We start from the raw sequence: 8,939 nt of genomic DNA, 5'->3' as shown, positions 1-8,939 counted from the left end.
GTGGTGAATACACCTCAAATGAGTTCAGCAATTATTGCAAAGATCTTGGTATTAATAGGCAAAGAACCATACCAAGGACACCACAACAAAATGGTGTTGCTGAAAGGTGTAGCAGAACTCTCCTGAACATGGTAAGATCCATGCTAGCATGTGCTCATCTACCCAAAGTTTTTTGGGGTGAAGTTGTAAATACAGCTATGTATACATTAAATAGAGTACCTTGTAAGGTTATCTCGAAGACTCCATATGAAAGATGGACTGGTATGAAACCAGACTTAAATCATCTAAGGAGATTGGGATCTGTAGATCATGTAAAAATCTTAGATCCAACTATGAATAAATTGGATAACAGATCAGCTAGATGTATCTTTATTGGTTATCCAAAAGGATCAAAAGGCTACATATTGTATCATCCGAGACTGAGACTGATAGAAGGATAGAGATGTTGAGTTTCTAGAAAATCTCAACAATGAATTCAGTGATCCAACTGAGGATCCCTTTGATTTGCTAGATGATCATGATGATCAAAATGAACAGTTAGGTAATGAACCAACTGTAGAACAGTTAGGTAATGAACCAGCTGTGGAACAGTCAAGCAATGAACCAACTAATTCTGAACCCTCTATCTCTCAAGGACTAAGTGGTTATAAAAGATCTAGAGCTCCCCCATCCTACTTGCATGACTACTATGTGTATTTGTGTGATGAACTCTGTTATTCAGTAGATCTTGATGAATTGACCAATAATCTCTAATATACTGATGCAATTAATTCAAAAGAGACATCAAAATGAAAAAGAGTTATGGACGAAGAAATTGAATCTATTGAAAAGAACCAAGTCTGAGACTTAACTGATCTTTCTGAGGGAAGAAAACCAGTTGGTTGTAAATGGGTTCACTACAAGAAAAATGCTACTTAGCGACGGAAATTTGCGACGAATTTTTTCCGTCGCCAATTTACGACGGATTAGCGAGCGGAAACTATTTGTCGCTAACGTTTGAAATATTTGCAAAATTAGCGACAAAAATATTTTCGTCGCTAATTAGCGAGGGATTAGCGACAATATTTTTTTGTCGCCAAAAACACTACAAAAAAGGCTAATTAGCGACGGAATTAGCGAGGGAAGTTTTTTGTCGCTAAGTAGCGACAGATTAGGGACGGAAAAATTCCCTCGCTAATTTTCGTCCCACCTGAGGTGCGAAATTTTCCCTCCCTCAGTTCAAAATTTTTCCTCCATTTGTTTTTCCCTCCCGTTCGATTTAAACCATCCTCACTTGAGGCGCTTCTCAGGACGCCAGAAGCCCCGCTGACGACGTGCACAAAGAGTCGATCCCCACCTATGGAGAAGTCGCAGATGGAGCCGCTGTGGCTTCGCCGGAGCCGAGACGTCAAGGGGGTGACAAAGAGGAGGCTGCTGTTGGGGAGCCACTGGAGCCTGCCGGAGTCGCGAAGACGCGCGCAGATTCGCGAAGATGTCGTACTCGTTGCTCCTCCCCCTGCAGCTCGCAAAGATTTGCACGGAGTCGCAGCTGAAGCTGAGCGCCCCCGCCGTGAAGCTCTTCGGCTGGTTCTTGTGGCAGACCTGGAACTTGAAGAGGAGCTCCCCCCGGAACGCGCCCCCGCCGTGAAGCTCTTCGGCTGGTTCTCGTGGCAGACCTGGAACTTGAAGAGCAGCTCCCCCCGGATCCGCGCGGAGTCGCAGCCTGCCGGAACGCGCCGGTTCTGTGCAAAAAAAATTGCTCCTTGCCAGAGAATGCACCGGCAGCGAGCACATTTTTTTTTTTTTAAATTTAACGACGGATTAGCGACAAATATTATCCATCGCTAATTTAAAATAGCGAAGGACTCGCGATGGATCATATTCGTCGCTAATCCATCGCAAATTAGCGACGGACTTAGCGACGGACTTAGCGGCGGATAAGTTCTGGCACTACTTAGCGTCGAAAAATTCGCGATGAAAGTTTTCCGTCGCTAATCCGACGCTAATCCATCGCTAAACTGTTTAGGTCATCGCTAATCCACAGGTTTCTTATAGTGGTTCTTAAGAAAAAATATAAAGCAGATGGATCTATCGATAAATTTAAAGCAAGACTAGTAGCGACAGGTTTTTCCCAAAAGAAGAGAATCGATTATACGGAAACCTATTCACTAGTTGCTAAATTTACGTTCATTAGGATAATATTATCCATAGCTGCTCATTATGACCTGGATATATGGCAGATGGATATAAAGACTGTCTTCCTAAATGGTGACTTAAAAAAAAATTATATATATATATATATATATATATATATATATATATATATATATATATATATATATATCAGCTAGAAGGCTATGTGATAAATGATGATAAAGTATACAAGTTGAAAAAATCCTTGTACGGATTGAAGCAATCGCCATAACAGTGGTATTTGGCTTTTCACAAAGTCATAACAAAGATTGGATACGAACCAAATTAGTTAGACCACTGCGTATATGTTTGGAAAAGTGAGAGACTTTTTTGTATCATATCACTATATGTTGATGACATTTTACTGACTGAGAATGATAATGAAAAGATAGTCAATACAAAGAAATGGTTATATACCAACTTTGAAATGAAAGATATGGGTGAAGCTTCCTATATTCTGGGAATTAAAATCACCCGAGCAGAGATTCAAGGACTCTTTGTTTAAGCCAAGAAAGGTACATTGACTATATTCTTAAAAGATAAAGAATGCATGACTCCAAACCTATTGGAACTCCTGTTGCAAAAAGAGTAAACTTAAGCAAAAGTGATTGTCCTGGTGAGGGCCAACCAAATCTTGAAATTCCTTATGCTCAGGTCGTTGGAAGCCTAATGTATGTGATGCTATGTACAAGACCTGACATAAGCTTCGATGTAGGTCTTCTTAGCAGATATCAAAGTAATCCAGGATGGCCTCACTGGCAAGTCGTAAAGAGAATTTTTCGATACCTAAAAGGTTCTAAAGGCTTGCAACTGAGCTTTCAAGCTAACAATCTTGATTTGATTGGATACTCTGATACTGACTTTGCAGGGTGCAAAGATGACAACAAATCTACTTCTACATCTTCCTCTTTGAAGGAGGAGCTGTTGTGTGGTCCTGTAAGAAACAAGGTTGTGTGGCTCAACATACTCAAGAGGCTGAGTATATCGCATGTAATGCAACTGCGACATTTGCAGTATGGATCAACTGGTTCATTAAAGATTTAAAGATAGAAATATTATGTGAGCCTGTACAAATATATTGTGATAACCAAGTTGTTATTGCTCTAATGAAAAATGGAGTTGATAGCTCAAAGAGCAAGCATATAATAGTAAAATATCACTACATACATGATAGGATTGAAAACAATGAAATAACTGTAGACTATCTTCCTACATTGGATATGGTAGCAGATCCCTTAACTAAGGGTATTGCAGAAGACTTGTTTATCAAGCATGTTGCCCCAATGGGATTAAGATATATATTATTATGAAGGAAATCCTTAACGGAAAATTCGTAATCAATTCAAGGAAGCCTACAATAGTGGGAGCAAACTTAGCATTCTCATGTCCAAGTGAGAGATGTTGGTGCATGTGGCCATGCGTTGTACGTTGTGCTTATCCATGAGTAGGCCTGCTCATGGATAAGCTAAGTCCGTTTTACAAATAACCATTTTCATTTAAAATTCAAACTCTAAGTTTATCAAAAATATCAGACTCACTGATATTCTCTTAACCGTCTGCTGAGCCGAGAGAGGGAATCCGAAGGCTATATAAACACGGGACTCGGCCCCTATGAATATATGCGATACAACACACCGTGAAGCCTTCGAAGCAAACCTCCAAGCAGAAAACAATAATCTGCACCTTCTCTTCTTTCTTTCTTCACTCTTTCTCTGCTGCCGCTCCTCAACGTGTCTTCTGCCGCCACAACCGAGGACCTTTCGCTGCGCAACCTCAATAGGGATCACCAACGTCATTGTGCTGGATGGGTGAGGTCTAGGATAGAACTGTGAAGGTTAAACGAAGTGGGCCTGGAGGCCTTGGACCGCTTGGTGGTGGTGGTGGTGGGGTCAGACGAGAAGCGACTCAGTGCAGATTTCAACTGAGGCTCATACGTGTGTGTGTGTGTGTGTATATATATATATATATAGAGAGAGAGAGAGAGAGAGCAAAAAGGTGGGGGAAGAAACTAAGAACCATGAGGGGGTTTGGGGTTGGGAACTCAGGTCGAGCACACAATGCCCTCCCCAGCCCCTTGTGACTTAAGATACAAGGAGGAGTGGGGAACTGTCGGACCGGGTAGAACACCAGTGCCCACCCTGACCGAGCACTATTCTTGTGTGTGGGTTAGTGTGGGCACTATACCCTGTGAAACGCAGGTCAGGTGGGCACTGCTCACCCTGACCCATACCCTCTTAAGGAAAACTCTTGGGTCAAAGTGGGTGCGTGCCTACCCTAGCCCAAACATGTCTCCACCTTTGGTGATAGCTGAAATGAGGAACTGAAAGTGGCAAATACCACCCCACCCATTTTCCTCTTTTCTCATTTTTTCTATCTTCTCAAACAAAAATGATGCTGAGTATTTCTTAGATCCACTCCAACCGGTTTCGAAGGCCAATATTCAAACACGGCCTTAACTTCCCTAAGATTTGGTCATATTAGTCGGCAGACACACTTCACGAAATAAATAAATAAATAAATATAAATAAAATAATATAGGAAGAGGGAAAAAAAAGTAGAAGATACCATAGTCCAACTCCCAAAGCCAAATTTGATATTTATTTGTATTTTAACTTGGGCAAGGATTGGTGGCAAAAAGACGTGTGGAGGTTACAAGCCACGTCACATTAAAGTAATAGACCTGGCGTGTGCCTACCACGCGCCTACCGCCATTAAAATTTGACCATAACTGCGTGGTGGGCACATGCCTATGCGCTAGAAATCAATGGTGACGCGGATTTGGTGTCTATTTTATTGCACCCTTCAATGAACGTACCCTATTTTATTATTTCTTAGCACCCACTTGGAGTTGCTTCACTTAATTCTTGAAACCCTAAATTGACCTTGATTGTCCTTTTATTCTTGGACATTAGAGTGACAATTTGGGGCTTCGGGTCACTCAATCTAAGAGAGAGATGACATATACATAGGCCTTGACTTTTGATTGGTGTCCGATTTGCCCTCAAGTTTGGATCTTAATCGGCTTAAATGCTTCTTCTTTTTTTTGTCAAAGTAGGGTTTTGAAAGTTTTTTTATTTTTGTGAGCGAGGCAGGTGGCCAAATGCCAACTAGAGAACACTAGTTTTGATCATTGAAGTGGTTTGAATATTGCTAATAGAAGAGAGAATGACCCACTTGTCCCCCTGATTATGACTAGGGTTAGATTTATATCAACTTGAAAGAATCATCGAGGTTTCTTTAATTATATAATAAGATAATGATATTTAAGATTGAAGTGTTTTTTTTTTCTTTGATAGCCATGTAGGGTATAATCCCACGGTAGTGCAACCTAACCATCCATCCAGCTATCACATTTTGATCACATGAACAAAAAAAAAAGGTTTATGAACTAAAAGGCTAGACCTAGAGCTATTTAAATAGAGATGTAACAAGGAATCTCTATTTAAATAGACCTAGACCTAGAGCTATTTATTAAACACTCCAACTTTAGGCAGAAATGAATGCCAAAGTATGTACGTAATTTAAGAACCCAAATCCATAATTTGGATCATAAACCCTAAGATTAAGGAGTATATTAAGATGTGCATATGACATTGTACGGACATGAATTCCATTACGGAAAAATGGAGGGGCAAAAGAGACCGGTTATTATCCTTGTACAGTTGTACTTCCAAGATAGTTTTGTTTTCAACGGAATGCTTACGAAGTCCACACGCCCTCACAGTACGACCCTACCACGTGGCAATCTGTCGTACATGTTCCCCCAGTCAATTGGTCAGCAGTGACGTGGATCAAAACCGCGGGTCCCACTTCCATCTCAAAAAAGGGCCCATTCCTCGCCGTTTATCCGATGTCGGAAAAAAGAAAGAAAAAAAATGGAATTTCTCGTGCCCTGCGGCTACGAAACGGGTCGGATCTACAACTCGGCCGGTTGGTCCGGATCGGGTCCGAATCTAAGGTGCTGGTAACTGGTACCGTGCCTACCGGCTCCAGATCCCGGTCCTACCTAACTTAGCATAAAGAGGACCTGGACCCGGTTATTTGATATAAACGCCAACTTTTAATCTTCTTCATTTTCTTTAACGTTAAAAATGAGCTGATCTTAATCAGAATTCTGGTCGGACCAGAGACTGATGTGAAATTTCGTAATTCATATTCAGATCCATATAGTACACGGAACCATTAAACCTGACCCGAATAGCTAACTGAACCTATTCCATTATGCTCGAACCCAGGTCCTATGGCTTATGGGATCCGAATTTAGTCATACCCGACCCGTTTACAGGCAGGCCTACCTAAGATTTCGGGGTATAAATAAATAAGTGGCGTTGTCGAGAGTCGACGGAGGCTTTTGAGGCAGAGAGGATAGAGAGAGAATGTGCGGAGAGTCGATCCTCGCCGACTACGTGAGATCGAACGCCGGCCGGAATATGACGTCACCGGAGGAGCTTTTCCTACTCTCCGACTACGAGTCGAGCTCGGAGTTCATGCTCTACGACATCACCCGCTGCGAGGGAATCGACTTCGACTTCGGGCCGCACGTGCCTGCGACCACTGGTAAGCTAGCAGCCCCTTCTCTCTCTTTCCGTCACCCCAAACTCTAACCCTAATTCTCAAAGTTTAGGATTTTTTTGTTGTTGTATTGATCAATATTTGGGACTTTTTAGGCGATCGGAGGGTGGCCGGAAAGCCGGCAGCGGCGGCCGGAGGTTCCCGGAGGGTGAGGAAGAACGCGTACAGGGGGATCCGGCAGAGGCCGTGGGGGAAGTGGGCGGCGGAGATCCGAGACCCGAGGAAGGCCGCGCGCGTGTGGCTCGGCACGTACGACACCGCCGAGGAGGCGGCGATGGCCTACGACGAGGCCGCGAGGGAGATCCGCGGGAGCAAGGCGAAGGTGAACTTCCCCGGCATCGTGATGCCGGCGAGAAAGGGGGAATCCGTTCTCCGGCGGCTCACCAGGTCTAGGGCATCTTCCTCCGCCGGAGGAGCGGCGTCGTCGGCCGGACGGAATAAGGCCAAGGCCGAGGTGAGGGCGGAGGCGGCCATGGCAGTGAAGGAGGAGCAGGCGTCGGAGTCGGAGGGGACGTCGGCCCAGCCGTCGGCCGGAGCGGTGGCGGAATTCCCGGAGGAGGAGGTTGTGCCAGGGTTTTTGTACGGGTGGAGCGATCCAGGGTTTAGGTGGGAGTCTTGCTGGGCGGTGGAGGAGGAGGAGGAAGAGGAAGGAATGGTGATTGACGATCATCTCTGGTTCTTCGATCAATGATGTCCGATCGTCTCGTCTCGCTTTCCGACTTTTTCCATCACTTTGACCCGACTCGGATTTATTTTTTTTATCTTTTTTTTTCACACCCACTTATATATAATCCCCCCCCCCCCCTTGCGTTCTTCCACTTGTATCTTTTCTTATGAGGTTTTTTTTCTTATGAGGTTTTTTAGTATAATATCGATATTTTCCGTTTTCATTATAATCTTGAAATTCTGCATTTCACTATCTAATCGGTTCGCAACGTGTTTTTACAAGGACACCGTCTCGGACTCGGGTGACTATGCTTGGATTGGACGTTATCTATTCTTCGGATCTTCTACCACATGGTCTGTTAAAGAGTAAAAAATGTTGCTCAAATAGATGCATGATGATCGTTATCATCATCATGTTCATGTGCATGTTGGTGCCTCATCAACGCTGGCTCTGCCTGCCGTATTTTCGTACTAGGTTTAGTCGATGTTCATGATGATCATCATCAACACCCATACCACCATCATAATCATTATTCTTTGTCTACAATCTACAAGTGTTGGGCTTTCGTTCCATGTTCAAACATAGTTGCTTGTCATCATACAGGGTCCCGATGTTTAAAAAAAATAAAAATAAAAATAAAAAAATTCACTAGATGTTTAGATTTCATGCTACCAGGAGGAACGCTAAAAACTTCTATATTTTCATAGAGTCAAGTTTCCAAAAGCTAAGACCCAAGGGGTTTGGCGTAGTGGGATGGGGCTTAGACCTTTTGACGGGCAGTCTAGGTTCAAATCTCATGTGAGTTACCCCTTAATTAAGCCGAAGCTTGGCAACTCTTTGAGGTCGAGGGTCAAGTCCTCAAAGTTTTTCGCTGACATGGAAAGAGACCCTACTACGTAGGGGTGGCAAAATCTGACACGACCCGCCAACCCGCTTCTTAGCCAGGTTCGGGTTTGGCTTAAACGGGTTCGTGTCGTAAACGGGTCAATCCGCCTAACCCGTTTATTAAACGGGTCGGGTTCGTGTTAGGGGTATGCCAACCCGCCAACCCGTCTGACCCATTTAATAAACGGGTTAGACGAGCGAGTCAACCCGTTTACCCGAACCCGACCCATTTATCGCAATATTTTAGTCACAGGTTGGCGTTCTCCATCGGCATCAACCCTGTCAGAAGCAGCCCCTCCTCATTGTCCTTCTCTCGATCCCGATGGTGGTGGATATGATCTTCCACCGGTATATATCCACAATAGCATCTCAGAAACAATTCACTCATCCATTCCACCAACACCACCACCACCACCACCAAAATCCTTACCGGAAAACCCTAGAAACCCCCAAAATCCAATTTTCCCCTATTTTTTGCGGAAACATGAAACCCTAACCCCAGAAACAAATCGAAAAACGTCAAAACTCAACATACACCAATCAAGAAACCAGAAACAAATAAAAACGAGAAACCCTAACCCTAGAAAACGAATCAGAAAACGTCAAAACTTTTTCAAAATCAGAACCGAACGAACACGAGAAG

At 43.6% G+C, this 8,939-nt stretch overlaps 1 protein-coding gene across 1 annotated transcript; it reads left to right on the top strand.

Annotated features, from left to right (window-relative positions):
* Positions 1-6,518: 6,518 nt before the first annotated feature.
* LOC149844238 (ethylene-responsive transcription factor RAP2-3-like) lies at positions 6,519-7,634 on the top strand. Its single transcript, XM_090002105.1, has 2 exons — positions 6,519-6,729; positions 6,840-7,634. The coding sequence occupies exons 1-2, from the start codon at positions 6,549-6,551 to the stop codon at positions 7,433-7,435; spliced, it is 777 nt and encodes a 258-aa protein (XP_089858231.1). The 5' UTR covers positions 6,519-6,548; the 3' UTR covers positions 7,436-7,634.
* The last annotated feature ends 1,305 nt before the right edge of the window (positions 7,635-8,939 follow it).

This window comes from Nuphar pumila, chromosome 3, assembly GCF_984573655.1.
Source record: "Nuphar pumila chromosome 3, dmNupPumi1.hap1.1, whole genome shotgun sequence".
NCBI lineage: Eukaryota > Viridiplantae > Streptophyta > Magnoliopsida > Nymphaeales > Nymphaeaceae > Nuphar > Nuphar pumila.
The sequence above is the reverse complement of the archived record's forward strand: the minus strand, read 5'-3'. Positions and strand labels throughout refer to the sequence as shown.